The sequence below is a fragment of the Musca autumnalis genome, unplaced genomic scaffold (assembly GCF_047663935.1).
Source record: "Musca autumnalis isolate F117 unplaced genomic scaffold, ASM4766393v1 scaffold_2, whole genome shotgun sequence".
Classification (NCBI taxonomy): Eukaryota; Metazoa; Arthropoda; class Insecta; order Diptera; family Muscidae; genus Musca; species Musca autumnalis.
This window is the reverse complement of record NW_027411755.1, coordinates 149,817,597-149,833,463: the sequence shown is the minus strand read 5'-3', so window position 1 is coordinate 149,833,463 and position 15,867 is coordinate 149,817,597. Positions and strand designations below refer to the sequence as shown.

General features: G+C 39.2%; 1 protein-coding gene across 7 annotated transcripts; it reads right to left on the bottom strand.

Annotated features, from left to right (window-relative positions):
* Nucleotides 1-1,415: 1,415 nt before the first annotated feature.
* LOC141394722 (uncharacterized) lies at nucleotides 1,416-13,386 on the bottom strand. Of its 7 annotated transcripts, XM_073969538.1 has the most exons (6): nucleotides 13,004-13,165; nucleotides 12,614-12,700; nucleotides 12,413-12,530; nucleotides 12,018-12,162; nucleotides 1,998-2,082; nucleotides 1,416-1,926 (listed from the first exon to the last, which is right to left on the bottom strand). In XM_073969538.1, the coding sequence occupies exons 3-6, from the start codon at nucleotides 12,462-12,464 to the stop codon at nucleotides 1,831-1,833; spliced, it is 378 nt and encodes a 125-aa protein (XP_073825639.1). In that variant the 5' UTR covers nucleotides 12,465-12,530; nucleotides 12,614-12,700; nucleotides 13,004-13,165; the 3' UTR covers nucleotides 1,416-1,830. The 7 variants fall into 7 exon arrangements, 6 of the variants coding, with proteins under 6 accessions (XP_073825639.1, XP_073825635.1, XP_073825636.1 ...); XR_012410478.1 differs by having other exon boundaries at nucleotides 1,416-2,082; nucleotides 12,413-12,559; nucleotides 12,614-12,755; nucleotides 13,004-13,386; XM_073969534.1 differs by having other exon boundaries at nucleotides 12,413-12,755; nucleotides 13,004-13,163.
* Between the last annotated feature and the right edge of the window lie 2,481 nt (nucleotides 13,387-15,867).

Here is a 15,867-nt window from a genome sequence, read left to right as displayed (position 1 = left end):
ACCAAAAATAAATAGTAGGAGAATCTCAAGTTCTGGTGTAAGCCCTACAGTGATACTCCACCACCACAGAAGGATATGAAAGCTAATTTAAAATGTTAATACAGAGCTTTCTCTGCTGTCATAACGCATGGATTGTGCAAAAACGTTCTGAAAAGCTGTGTTCGCTTCACTTAGTACCAAAATACAACTAACTGGATCAGTTAGAAGTAGTTCATTAGACATTAGTAGTACATTAGACGCTAGGGACACGAGAAGAATGTCCGGTACTGCTACAAGGCCGGTTGGACAGTATAACTGTAGGGCTTACAACTGACCTTGAGGTTCTCCTACTATTTACTTTTGGTGGAAATATGAAAAGGGGCAACATTTGTGAGAAAATTAACTTAAAAGAAAAGTCCTTATGTGTAAGGATTAAGGATTACTACATGTTTCAAAAGGACAATGGCCTCAAAATTATGGGTTTCCTTCAAGAAATTCCTGTTTTTTTTCAAACAGGACAAGTGGAAACTCGATTAAGATCACCATATATTGAAACTTTAGACCTTTTCTGAGCATTTCATGGCTTTAGAATTCATAAACAGGACATAACACTCGGAATTTTGTCGCTACAGTTGTTATATTTGTAGATGTCCGATTTTTGTGGACTTTACTATCCAGTGTACGTTGGACTTGTCACTATAAGTACTATAACTGCCTTTAAAACCAATTAATATACTCTTTATGATCTTAAGTACAGATTTAGTTTCATTTTGTTCAAAAATATCAAGAACTGTTTACACAGTTCCACGAGAATTCTACGTTGTATACTAACTTTTGCGACATAAATTTTGGTCTTTTTGGGATTCGAACCGTACATTTGCTAATGTATGCAAATATTGCGCACTTTTAATTGTTATTACGGAAGACAACCTTCTTGTCTATCAAATAAAACCAATTGTCTGTTGTTTTCAATAAGTTATTGTGCTTTTTATCCCTAATACATTTTGGTTTCAACGGTGTATACTAACTTTTGCGACAGACTGTATGATCTCTTATAAACTTTAAAAACATGTCATGTGCGTTGTAACTGACAATAGAGCGGCATCTAGTAGTTAGTAGCTGAATACGATCAGCTGAGATTTTGCCTTTCGGAGTTGTTTATTTATCTCCTGTCAATGTCAATTGAATACCTCCTTGTAAAGTTGCTGACGTAAATGACAAGAGGAAAACTGAGATGGAATGTGCCCGATGGAAAATCTTTCTTTTCCTTGGTCAATCAACTTAGCAGCCGGAGGTGAGAAAGAGGAACACACGAAAAAGATTTTTAAGCCGAATCCCCGAAAAGAATTGAACACGCATACAAACCTTTGTATCGTACATTGATACAAAGAAATATCCTAAGATTTTGATTAAAAGCGAACAAAACACAAATTGGATTTTTATTAGTATTTAAAGTTTATTCATTTTAAATGAAAATAATTATTTGGTCCAAAAATAATAAACCTGAATTCTTTTAAAATTATTTTGGATCCATCAGAAAAACAAACCAAACAAAAAACTAAAGAAAAAAAAAGCTAAAAAGTAATATATGCAAAATACGATACCAGCAGCTCACCTCCTCTGCTACAACGTGGGATATCTTACAAGCATCTGCATCGGCGGTGCACAGGTGACTTGCTTCAACACTAATACAAAAAAAATACCTTCCAAAACTTGGACTGACTGACGAAAAGACCAACATTTTAATCTAAAAAAAAGAGGAGGAAAATAGTTAATATTGTGTTACACAAGGGTAGGCATTTGTTTAATACTTTCCGTTTGGATCAAATTTAGGATCCAGTCCCCCACCAGTTAGATTGAGCTCATTCTAGGAGGTAGGGTTTTGTGAGACCCGGGGCGTTTGTTCTCTAGTGAAAAGATGCTGTCCCTTTCGGCGAGCCAAATGTCCTAAATATTGAAAAAGGAAATCAAATCCTTAGTTTTTTTAGATTAACAATAAAAACACACATATACTTAACTTTACATAAAACTAACGTAACGGCTAGAAGCAAAAAGTCCTCCAACGAACCTGGTGCCTCATCATCCCCATAAACAGCAAGATACCTGCAACGAAATAAGGAGAGATTATAAATTACTGATTACTTGTTGGGATTGGCTGAAATCCGATCGAATGTTGCAATATGTCCAAGATTAGTAGTTATTATTTGACAAAAGGGCATATTCATATTTATTTACGATGTTTTGCTTAAATATTTACCTTTGTTCTTCATTACTTCCTTTTTGTCTGTAATTTTTTTATTTAATTTTATCAAATTCACTGAGATGTAACATGAATACCACAATAAATATTTGAAATGATGCTTATAACGTCGAAATTAATTTGGTTATTTCTTTGTAAGACCATGTAGATCTTACTAAACGAAAGGAGATAGGAAAGAGGGGGTAAGTAAAATGAAGAAGTACGATAGGGGCAACGGAAACAATCGTCTGATGTTGCTACGGTGGAAATCTAGTTCCAGAGGGTGGGCTACTGTCTCGTCATAACAGCAGATGAGACTTTCTCTTTTATCTAAGGTATGTGTGGTGCTAAATTCAATTTTTTTTGTTGTTGTTTTCATACAGAATTGTGGGTTTTCTCTTGGGCCAATTTATTTAGTTGATTTCATCTTTGAACTTAGACTGGCATGATGATTTTCTTGTGTCTGTCTCATTGGGTAGGAGTCGCAAAGAACCCCACCGTCCGACGAGCTTTTGCCGTGCCATACGCGACCATGCCAGCACAGCGACACCTAACCACAAATAGCCTCCAGGGTTTGTAATCTCGACCAGGACAGGACAGAATGGCGCCCAGAACGTGGGGCCCAAGAAGAGAACCTTTTTATTAGTTAGGGTCATTGTCATTTCTAGTTAGTTGGTCACGAGAGGTTATCTCGGTATTCCTTGTTGGATGCCAGTAATTAGTTTTGACAGTGGCGGCAAAAGCGCCTAATTCGTACTAATCTAGGACTCATTCGAAAGTTTGTGTATAGATAGAGAATGATGACCATAGGGTAGAACGGAATTAGGGAAGCTTTATACAGTAGTTACAGATAATAGTAGTTAAAGGATTCAGAAAGGGTTTCTTGGAAATGTTTAAGAGACCTTTGGACCCGGTATGGTTTCATATGAAATTTTGCCGTGTAGCCAGGAATCTCTTGGATATTGAACAAGGAACTGCGAGTTATCAATATTCTTCCAACGGTTAAGCCTACATCTAGTCTTGTTGGTTCGTAACAATCGCTAGTTTAGGGTTATCTGTAGAGGGACATACCGTACAATAGTTAGTTTAAATAGCCTAATATTAACCCACCTAAGTTCCAAACAGGTATGTTCTAGGATTCATAGCAACTGGTCTCAGGCCTAGCTAAAGATTATCGAATATTCTTGGGAAGACTTTAGGTGAGGTTTTTACCATTAATCAAACAGTGTTAGCAGCACCCACAACCTGTAATTAAAATAGTCTAGCATTTAATAGAGCGCCTTTAGGTGTCCTTATTAGGTATTTATTATGTACCCTTCATTTTTATTATTCCCTCTTGGAAAACCTATCTCCTACAAGGCCAAATTTTAGTAGTTTTTACACATCTCAGATTGTTTTAAAGTTAATAAAACTTGCTTTTTCAGAATATCGTTGAGATTTTTACATTTACGCTTGGATATACCGTCTTTTCCTGTGTAGTGCGATTTCATAGAAGTTGAATTTTGGTGTGAGTGTGTGTGAGTTTTTGGTTAGCCGTTAGGGTTTTAAAGCGTTAATCTATTCTAGACAAAGAGATGGAAACCAGGTCTAAGAGTAAGGAACGAGCAGAAACGGCAGCCAATACTTTCCAAGCGGCTGCTGGTACCGTCGTGAGCGGTGTAGTATTAAACCCCAACAATGCAGGTTCGACAGCTGTACCCGCATCATCATTAGCTCCACCGGTTGCCAGCGATGTGTCACTGAGTTCTGAGGCATTCAACGACTCCATACAGTCGCCAGAGTTTGCCAGTCAAACAGCTCGGGATATAAGAATTGACTGCAGGAAAGAGAAGCCTGGATTGACACTGGGATCTGTGCAAGACCCCGAATTACAGTATGTAATTGCTTCAGTGGAAAGAGCACAGGAACAGTTGTTGAGGAGTGTTGAAGATATACGTCGGTTACATAGTGATTGGCAGCGGAGGCTGAGTGTTGCACCCGTACAGGGCACAGTGGCAGCTCAAAACAAGGATTCTGGTCCGATGCCAAATAGCCAACCGACTACTCAACAGTCGGTACCAGGTAACGGTAGGCCTATACCACCACCGACGGGTCCTCCACCAAGAGTCAATAGCCGTGCTCAGGATCAGCATGCCAACCAAGCGGCAGGAACGGGCAATTGGCAACCGTCCCCGAACTTCAGCTACCCGTCGATGTCACCTCCCGGTCCTCGTTTCAATTTGAAGAAGTGGGGTATTAGATTTGATGGGAGTAACAAAACGGTAGACGCCGAAGACTTTATTTTCCGCGTTGAGTCCCTAAGGCATGACTATGCATACCCATTCGAGGAGCTGATCAAAGATTTTCCGCAGCTGTTGGACGGTCAGGCTCTCGATTGGTATTGGCAGCAGAGGAGAATCGAGCCGTTTCAGAGTTGGAGTGATCTTAGAAGTGCTTTTTTGTCGCAGTTCCGGCGATTCGAGTCTGAGTTTCAGATACAGAAAAAGATTATGGACCGCAGGCAGCAACCACAGGAATCTTTTGAAGATTTCTTTAATGCCGTACTGAAGCTCAGGAACCAGCAAAGGGTGCCATATTCTGAGAACGACTTGGTAGAGATCATGAAGGGGAATCTTAAATCTTCGTTGGCAGCGTTAATCTTTCCCATAAGGATACACGGCCTAAACCACTTCCAACAGGAAGTTAAAAGAGCTGAGAATATGCTTTCCAACCAAAGACAAACATTCCAGCAACGTTCCTACCCGATGCAAAGAGTCCACGAGCTCTACTATGAGGAGCCGTACATGGAAGAGAGCAGGGAGGAAGTCAAAATGGAAGTTGATGCGATTAGGGATACAACAAAGTATACCTGTTGGAACTGCAAAAAGCCAGGCCACAGCTACATCGAGTGCTCTATCCCTATAAGCAGAGTTTTCTGCTTTCGGTGCGGACGAGAGGGGGTATTAGCACCGAAATGCCCGAAGTGTCAGGGAAACGGATCACGGAGCGTGCCTCGGACTGCAGAAGCTCGCTCGACACAGACGGAGACCCCGCAGCAGTAAAACCTGATTTTTCGACAGCCGACCTTTCCCCCTTCTCGACGACGAAAATTCTAACCAACCCCATTAAACAAGCTATGAATGTAGAACCGAAGCTGAGAGAACTCAAACCCTTACACATACGCAAGGGAGAATATGAAGAAGCTAGGGCAAGGATCTTTGGTCAGGTTTCTTCGAAAGTTAGGAGGGCTCGAGAACGCTATCAGCGAAGAAAGCAGCTTCGGCGAGAGATTGCCTCGGCGGCGCTATACGAAGGTAAAGACACTCGCTTCTACTCCCGAATTGAGATTCAAGGTGTTGAGATTGAGGGACTTTTGGATAGTGGGGCCACTGTAAGTTGCCTAGGTAAGAATTGTCTAGAGTTCGTGGAGAAAGTTGGCATTAAGTTTACAAATTTCTATTCTTTTATAAAGACGGCGGATGGAAGTCCCCATCGCATTGTGGGCCGAATAACAGTTCCCATTACATTCAGCGGCAAAACCAAGGACATAACGTTGTTTCTGGGAGAGTTGTTTCTGGGGGTGGACTTTTTGAGAGCCTTTGGGTTCTTTACCTCAGTGGATAGTCTCACCACCAACAGTGTAAGCTTGTGTGACGAAGCAACCGCGGGAACCAGTGATGACAAACCCGTCCATATACTGTCTGATTTCCAGCGGCAACGTTTGGAAATGATTGTGGCAAAATTCCCATGCTACACTAAGAAAGGTCTGGGAAGGACGAAGTCTGAGGTCCATACCATTGATACTGGTAATGCAGTTCCGGTGAAGAGCAAGCATTACCCAGTATCTCCGGCTGTGCAGAAACTCATGTACGCGGAGTTGGACCGGATGTTAGCCATGGGAGTAATTGAGCCGAGTGAGAGTCCGTGGAGTCACCCAGTGACTCTGGTTCGCAAGGGTGAAAAGAACCGACTTTGTTTGGACGCTCGAAAGCTCAATGCTCTCACGGTTAAGGATGCCTATCCGCTCCCGCACATTGAGGGTTTGCTCAGTCGGCTGGGTGATACTTTCTTCATTTCAAGTGTCGACCTGAAGGATGCGTTCTGGCAGATACCTTTAGATCGGCCAAGTAGAGAAAAGACTGCGTTTACGGTGCCGGGGAGACCACTGTACCATTTTACGGTCATGCCCTTTGGGCTGTGTAATGCAGCTCAAAGGTTGTGTCGTTTAATGGACAAGGTGATCCCCTCAGCCATCCGAGATCGCGTTTTTGTCTACTTGGATGATTTACTGATTGTATCTCCAGACTTCGACACCCACATGGAACTGTTAGAGCGAGTAGCGAAACTCTTAGATGAGGCAGGGTTGACGATCAACGTTGCCAAATCTAAGTTTTGCTTTAAGGAGCTTCGTTACCTGGGTTACATTGTTGGTGGAGGAGAGTTGAAACCTGATCCAGGCAAAGTGGAAACCATAACCAAGTTTTGCTACCCTAAGACCGCGAAACAGGTTCGAAGTTTCACAGGCGCTACCGGCTGGTATAGGAGGTTTATACCGAACTATGCCACTATCGCTGCGCCAATATTCGAAACCTTGAAAAAGGGCAAGCAATTCAGTTTTACGGAAGAGGCAAAAGTGGCATTTGACAGGTTGAAGAATGCCCTTGTAACCAGCCCAGTTTTAACACATCCGAACTTTGAGAAGCACTTTTTCGTTCAATGTGATGCTTCCGACCTCGGCATTGGAGGAGTCCTTTTCCAGAAGGATGACGAGGGCGGAGAGCATCCCATTGCTTATTTTTCACAGAAACTGACGGCAGCACAGAAGAATTACTCCGTAACAGAACGGGAGTGCCTGGCCGTGGTAATGGCAGTAAAGAAGTTCCGTCCGTATATTGAACTGATGCCCTTCACTATAATTACTGATCATAGTAGTCTGAAGTGGCTTATGTCCCACAAAGATCTTAGTGGACGACTTGCTCGATGGAGCCTACACTTACAAGCCTTTTCTTTCGATATTGAGCATAGACAAGGTACTAAGAACGTCGTGCCTGACACTCTTTCCCGTTATGATATGGAAGAGTTGTCCGCAGATCTAAATGAACTTATAGATTTAAACTCAGAGTCTTTCAAGTCTGAATCTTATAGAGAGCTGATCGATACAGTTCGTAAGAGTAGTGAGAGTTTGTCAGATATCAGAGTTATAGATGAACATGTTTATAAGCGCACCCAGCACTACGACGGCATACCGATTAATGAAGATTTCTCCTGGAAACTATGGGTTCCTCAGGAATTGACAACAGGTATTATAGAGAAAGCCCACTGTCCTCCTCAAATGGCACACGGGGGTTTCCACAAGACATTGAAGAGGATAAGAGAATATTTTTATTGGCCGAATATGACCATTCAGGTTAGGGCGTTTGTACAAAGCTGCGAAACATGCAAATGCACTAAATCCGCAAACACCACCCTTCGTCCTCCAATGGGTAAGGAGACTATAGTTGAAAGACCGTTTCAACGGATCTATATCGACTTTTTAGGGCCTTATCCCCGCTCAAAGGACGGAAACTCATACATTTTCATTGTACTTGACCATCTAAGCAAGTATGTTTTACTTAAAGCCATGGCTAAAGCCAGTGCCAAACAAGTTATAAAGTTTTTAATAGCAGAGGTTTTCCATAAGTTCGGTACCCCCGAGACAATCGTGTCTGATAATGGGCAGCAGTTTGTAAGCAAGGAATTCCAGGAGCTAGTGAAGACATTCGGAGTCCAACACCTTAGAACAGCAACCCACTCTCCCCAAGCTAACGCTTCGGAGAGAGTAAACCAGTCCATACTGGCCGCTATTCGCTCCTATTTGAATGGAAATCATCAAGAATGGGATAAATACTTATCAGTAATATACTGCCTAAATCTGCCAAGTTAGAAATTGTAAGAAAACAGATACAAGATAGCTTGCATAAGGCCTATTTAAGTAACGAAAAGAAGTACAACACGCGAAGTAGGGTTGTTAAATTTATACCTGGCCAGGAAGTATACAGAAGAAGCTTTCAGCAGAGTGATTTCAAGGCTCAATTTAATGCGAAGTTAGGACATAAATTCATAAAGTGCCGAATAGTGAAACCTGTGGGGAATTGCCTTTACGAGGTCGAGGATCTAAAAGGGAAGTCTTTGGGTGTTTACCACGCCAAGGATCTTAAGCAATAAGTATGAGACTTGGTGGAAAAATTAGGAAGAATTCCTCTCTTACTCAGTTTTCAAGGAGATTGGTATTCGATAGAGGGATATGACAGAACTTACGACCTTAGGACGCAAAGATAGGAAATAGAGTCCCCCAATGGTCTAACATAACATACCTTTCTTTATATGATATTAACTCAATAATGTCCCAATCGATTTGCCTCTAATCTCAGTTCATCATCCTTTACGACCCTAGGAGACCAGCGTTCTAAACACTACAAGCTGTAGCCAGAAGTACGAGGTTAGAGTACGATGAGAAGCTTCCCGGTTTGCCGACTCTAACAATATGTCTACGACTTCCAAACAGTCAACTTGTGACTGTCCTTGACCATGAGTGCACTTCCCCTTTCGCTACAGTAGTAGCAGTACCCGTTTGCATCCATGGCACGGGGCAGGGAAATGTTGTACACGAGGTCGCGGAGCTGTTGGTCGTCGATTCATGACGTTAGAGTCTGAAAGTGGGGAGACAAGATCAAATACACCTAGATGTATTTGAAATGCCAACGTATCTAACATTCTGACTAAGGCGTAGGTCTACTCACTGATACCCCAAAGCCAGGAAAAGGAACAGTTTTTTTAAGCATTGCGTCGTTGGTACGATAAAAGTAAGGTTTGTAGGGTGGGATGTAAAACCCAAAGTTTGATTTGGGGCAGAGAATTCAAACACATTGCTGGCTGACCTAGCGAACTTTCGCGTTCAAAAGAAAAAGTAATTTTCTCGTTTGTCATTTTTTTGTCTTTGTGAGTGACTATATTTCCTACTCTCATGAAGCAATACCCGAGCCCCAGGTATCCAAATTGGAAGAAACAAAAAATGCTATGTATATATAGCGATCTCAGGAGTGTATAGGAGAAATATCAATAAGTATGGCCTCGCAATTGTACGTCATCAAAATGGTCTTACATGCATGTGCATTCTTAGCAGGGTTCCTTGGATTAGTTTGAAGGATACAAGGGCCCAGAGCAACTAACTCTTTAATATAAGTGTTTGCAAACTCCCCTCTAAATTATGCATTGTTGCTCTTTGATTTCGTCTCAGACTCTTACAGCTTTATGGAATAAATATGAAACTTGAGGATTTAATCTACAGTTCTCTAGGAACCTGCTTATCCCAACAAATAAACAAATTTATTTGTTAGTATTCGCTCACCGGCTGGGAAATAATAATCAGGCAAGACCTACCAAGAAGAGGAGATTCCGTGTTTAAATTGAATATATGACCATGTAGTTTCGTATATACCGATATTAGCAAACCCCAAAAATAGGAAAAACTTGAGCAAGATATTAAGAACAAATTTGAATTCGCATTGTGTGGTTGGAACAGTAGGTGCCTGCTACTTCTCTAGCACAAATGGAAACCGGATTTTTATCTACCCCGTTTGTCTTCACCACATTTAGAATTTATTAACTCAAAAATGAAAAACGTTGTTCAAATATAAGAGTTCGGTTCCTAATCTTTGCAATGTTGTACTAAGATAGTACTTTGCGTACACATAGAACATTTTAGATTTCACGATCCATATTTTATGGTAATCTAGTACACTCGGCCTTCACCCAATGATTCATACTTCTCCATATTATCCACCCTGTAGTACTTCTCTTGCGATCTCAGTTCGAATTTCCAAAAACACGGTCTGGTCTGCCGCATACGAACCAAGAGTGTCCCTCATCCCAAAAGTTACGATTCTAGGTTGAAAGGATCATTCACTTTTCAGTCATCATATACAATAGTGATAGAATGATGTGGTTCATGTGCCATTATAACTTTGTTACAAATGGTCCAATAAACACCTATTTGAAAAAATTGAATTAAAACAAATAAAAAATACACTCTGAAGCAAGTTTGCTTACGAATTCAAAATTATTAATAACTAATGTGACAAGTGTTATGTATTTGAAATACTTTCAAAATTTGTTTTATTCACTTTTTAGATATTCCTTGTTTTTTTTTTTTAAGGACAAAAATTTCCGTCAGCCTTTTAAACATAAGATAGAACTCGCAATATTTAAGATAGAGTCATATAATCTGGTACATGAATTCATATTACCCTCAATACCCCAACGGAATGGGTGAAATCCTTCCCCAAGAATTTGCTGGTGCCAGACCATGCTTTGATATAGCTTTTCGCTATCTTTGGAGGCTTTAGCCACATTATTCAGCCACGATGTGATTTTCATACAATTACTTTTATTATAATATTATATTATGTACCTATATAACATATTTTAATATACTGGTTGTACCACATCCAAAACAAGATATACATTATGGAACCACTTCAAAATGTAATCATTCATTCTGACTGCTTCCACATTCCTTGGTGATTTCTTATTCAAATATTCTCTAACGCACTTGTGTATAGTTCCAAAATATTCCTTTCCAGCTCAGGGTCGCAATGTCTATGCGCTGTTTATTTTTTGATGCAACGGATCCATAGAAACGTATTGGAGCCATGGCAACTTCATGTGCTGCCAAGTGTTTTTTTTTTGGTCCCTGAAACCCTGGGTTCCATTTCCTTCAAATTCTTATCGGCTGATTTATTGACCTATTCAAGCATTCGCTCTGCATCATCGGGGGCAGGATACAGTTTATCTTTAACATCAATTGAATATGAATGAACTAACATAGGCACTGGAGAGATGAACCAGTGACTTCAGATTCTTAATGGTGAGCCCAGCTAAATAACACGAGGTCTGTCGAACAAATGATTCATATCGCTCCTCTCAGAAATCCAATGATTATTGATTAACAACTTGTGATCAGTATCTGAAAGTTCTAAATTCTCTTGGCTCACACCACCTGGAAATTTTTGGCTGAACGACTTTCCAATTTCATATCTGTAACTTTATGGAAAACTGAACTCTATATCTAGTAATGTGTTTTAAATATATTTGTATTGATTCATTTGTCAATCTTGATAAATGTGTACAAACAACAAAACGTTTTGACACAATAGGAGCACCAAAAGAACAAATTGTAGCCATATGTTTGTTCGGACCTGCCTTGCAGTGATGGCACCATGTTGTTACAGGTCATATTCCGTATAAAATTGTAATGCACTATATACGACGTGGGGGCAAGAGTATAAGCTATATTGCCTTAGGAGTGTACAATTCCTCAATCGTTTCCTCTATTGGATAATCGCATCCATTGGCGCTTTCCCGTCCCAGCATCAGGAAGACTGATGAAATATGTTTTCGCGGTAGTACTTCAGTACATCACATAGTAATATAAATATAATACAGGTCAGGTCCAAGAACCCAATAGCCTTCAGAAGAAAAAACCTATACAATACTCCGAAGAGTAAACACCGAAATATCGGAGACCTTTACAGGTGGTAATTGTTCTCACATTGTATACTCCCACCATATACTCCCTGATTTTGGGCCATCAGTGGAAGGAATGAAAGAAAAACTATAGAATCATTAATTTCTATTACGCCCTAGAGTTTCTAAAAATTATTTTGCTCCTAACCGGGAAGTAAATCTTTATGCAAATATATTACCACTAGACATTATCAAAAAAAAAAAAAAAAAAAAACACTGTAATTGCTTAATAGAAGTAACATTTGTCTGTACTCACCCGATAATATAGCGTTGATGACGACGAAGAAAAAGTAGACTTTTTGGGTGTCTGGACGTAGAGAGGTTTGCAACAGGGGCATGTATAACAAAAGAGGATTCACTGCCAACATCCTTTAGGGGTATTCCATGCCAAGCAGATGAACCTAAAAGGGAAAGATTGGTTTAATATACGCATGTCTAAAGTGCATATATGGTTTTTACTCAGTTCCAGAATAAAGCACTAGCTTGCTTTCTGGAAATATTTGGGGCGAATGTCTTTGTTAACTGATACCGGTTAAATTCTCATTTTTAGAAACAACATAACATTTTTGATGGAGAAGGTACACTGTCACCACTGAAGGGGCGTAACCTTTTCCACCTTCGTACAACAAAATTAGGCCCAATTATAACTACCTGAAGCGATATTCTCCATGTCCAACTGGTATCGTTCCGAGATTGCAATCATTTAATTATTTGAGTGTGGAAGGGAAATAACGAGCCTCTCAAGCATAGTATATCGGATGGCACCAAACTCAAAGCATAGATAGTAGTGGCCCAAACCTGGCAAAGAAGAATGATTAAAGACGATTATGGAAAAAGTTTTCAACGACTCACCTTCAAAATAAAAACCTTTAGAAAATGTCTTTAATTCCGTAAGCATTTAGAGGCAGGATCTCTAATAACGTTGACCACTATTTTCTGCTGCAATTTAGTCCAAGAACGGGAAGACAATTCATGTTATTGTTTTAGGCTCTTTCTGAATGACGAGAAAAAAAATACAATTAGTTACTGTTATTATCATTAACACATGAATGATTTCTGTAGAAACATACACTCGTATTTTTTTTCTCACACATATTTTTTTTTAGTATTGGTAAATTCCTAACGGATAGTTTTTTTGTTATAACAACCCCCCCCCCCACACAAACGCTTCTTTAGTGACCTTCAATAGTAATGATTTTTTTTTTCAATTCTTTCTGTCATCATAATAGTGTATATACATACCGTTTGGAAATTATGCTATTGATCTGAACGACAATCGGCCTACAATAAGCTGCCGAAAGCAAACACTCACTACGATCAATTTTGGAGTAGTGACTTTGTTGTCTTACTTTCCTAACGATGTTCTTTAATGAACCATTGATTGTAACAATGAAATATGTGCGTACACACACGTACATATAAATTCCGCTTTAGCTTCTTTTAGCTCGCAATCCAAGTTTTTTACCGGAATCATCTTTTAGTTAATCTTGACATTCACTTTTAAATTTCGTGTTAATTATAGCTGCCTAATATTAATAAATTTTGAGTAAGAAAATAGTTATTAGATAGCCCAGACGTTTAGGCGTTTTCAATTCCTCTTTTGTTTTATTACGTCCTCCTACTACTAACAATTGATATGAATGATTTTTTTTGTAGGTAGTGATGTTAATTTAGGTAAGATACCGATTATTGGAGTATACCTTGAATAACCTTCCGCAACAGGGTGATTCGTGAAAGAGTATTTTTAGCCACTGACACCAAATTGAAACGCGCTCGCACAGTGTTCGGAGAAAGAAAATGTTTCTAATAACTTGGACGCACTTTTTCCCTCCCATCCTTTGGCAAGGATGTCCCAAAGGATGGTTGGGTTTGTCATGTGCGTTGTAACTGACAATAGAGCGGCATCTAGTAGTTAGTAGCTGAATACGATCAGCTGAGATTTTGCCTTTCGGAGTTGTTTATTTATCTCCTGTCAATGTCAATTGAATACCTCCTTGTAAAGTTGCTGACGTAAATGACAAGAGGAAAACTGAGATGGAATGTGCCCGATGGAAAATCTTTCTTTTCCTTGGTCGATCAACTTAGCAGCCGGAGGTGAGAAAGAGGAACACACGAAAAAGATTTTTAAGCCGAATCCCCGAAAAGAATTGAACACGCATACAAACCTTTGTATCGTACATTGATACAAAGAAATATCCTAAGATTTTGATTAAAAGCGAACAAAACACAAATTGGATTTTTATTAGTATTTAAAGTTTATTCATTTTAAATGAAAATAATTATTTGGTCCAAAAATAATAAACCTGAATTCTTTTAAAATTATTTTGGATCCATCAGAAAAACAAACCAAACAAAAAACTAAAGAAAAAAAAGCTAAAAAGTAATATATGCAAAATACGATACCAGCAGCTCACCTCCTCTGCTACAACGTGGGATATCTCACAAGCATCTGCATCGGCGGTGCACAGGTGACTTGCTTCAACACTAATACAAAAAAATACCTTCCAAAACTTGGACTGACTGACGAAAAGACCAACATTTTAATCTAAAAAAAAGAGGAGGAAAATAGTTAATATTGTGTTACACAAGGGTAGGCATTTGTTTAATACTTTCCGTTTGGATCAAATTTAGGATCCAGTCCCCCACCAGTTAGATTGAGCTCATTCTAGGAGGTAGGGTTTTGTGAGACCCGGGGCGTTTGTTCTCTAGTGAAAAGATGCTGTCCCTTTCGGCGAGCCAAATGTCCTAAATATTGAAAAAGGAAATCAAATCCTTAGTTTTTTTAGATTAACAATAAAAACACACATATACTTAACTTTACATAAAACTAACGTAACGGCTAGAAGCAAAAAGTCCTCCAACGAACCTGGTGCCTCATCATCCCCATAAACAGCAAGATACCTGCAACGAAATAAGGAGAGATTATAAATTACTGATTACTTGTTGGGATTGGCTGAAATCCGATCGAATGTTGCAATATGTCCAAGATAAGTAGTTATTATTTGACAAAAGGGCATATTCATATTTATTTACGATGTTTTGCTTAAATATTTAACTTTGTTCTTCATTACTTCCTTTTTGTCTGTAATTTTTTTATTTAATTTTATCAAATTCACTGAGATGTAACATGAATACCACAATAAATATTTGAAATGATGCTTATAACGTCGAAATTAATTTGGTTATTTCTTTGTAAGACCATGTAGATCTTACTAAACGAAAGGAGATAGGAAAGAGGGGGTAAGTAAAATGAAGAAGTACGATAGGGGCAACGGAAACAATCGTCTGATGTTGCTACGGTGGAAATCTAGTTCCAGAGGGTGGGCTACTGTCTCGTCATAACAGCAGATGAGACTTTCTCTTTTATCTAAGGTATGTGTGGTGCTAAATTCAATTTTTGTTGTTGTTGTTTTCATACAGAATTGTGGGTTTTCTCTTGGGCCAATTTATTTAGTTGATTTCATCTTTGAACTTAGACTGGCATGATGATTTTCTTGTGTCTGTCTCATTGGGTAGGAGTCGCAAAGAACCCCACCGTCCGACGAGCTTTTGCCGTGCCATACGCGACCATGCCAGCACAGCGACACCTAACCACAAATAGCCTCCAGGGTTTGTAATCTCGACCAGGACAGGACAAACATCAGTATGGTTGTGACTTCTGACAAGGCAAATAACTCAGAATTGAAAGGATAAAATATTTTTTTTTTCAAAATGGAAGTTTTAGTACGAGGTTTCCTAATTATTTTACATAAAAATTTGTACACATTATTCACATAAAATGTGCGGGAAATCACGTTTTTTATAATGCTTTTTTGTGGATTTTTTTTCCAAGTCCTAAAAATTAAAGTTGAGTTTAACTAACGTCGCCATCCTTCGCCAATCTTCAAATTTTTTGAAGAATGTTCGAAATAGTGTCAAGTTTACAACAAATTTGGTTCCAGCTGCATATATTTGCATTTCCGTGTGTGACATTAAAAATACTGAGATCCCTCTGGTCCTTTAAGTGAATATGCCGTATTACTGTATTCTCGGTTTCTTCTTTGTTTTGAGTTTTAATTGTTTGTTTTGGTTTTTTCTTTAAGGATTTAGATTTGAATCCAAAAACG

Coding starts and splice junctions, on each gene's coding strand:
- LOC141394722 (XM_073969538.1), bottom strand. CDS start 12,464: ATGATTGCAATCTCGGAACGATACCAGTTGGACATGGAGAATATCGCT. Junction 12,163..12,412: donor CATGGAGAATATCGCTTCAG/GTAGTTATAATT, acceptor TTTCCCTTTTAG/GTTCATCTGCTTGGCATGGA. Junction 1,927..1,997: donor TTACGTTAGTTTTATGTAAA/GTTAAGTATATG, acceptor TTCAATATTTAG/GACATTTGGCTCGCCGAAAG.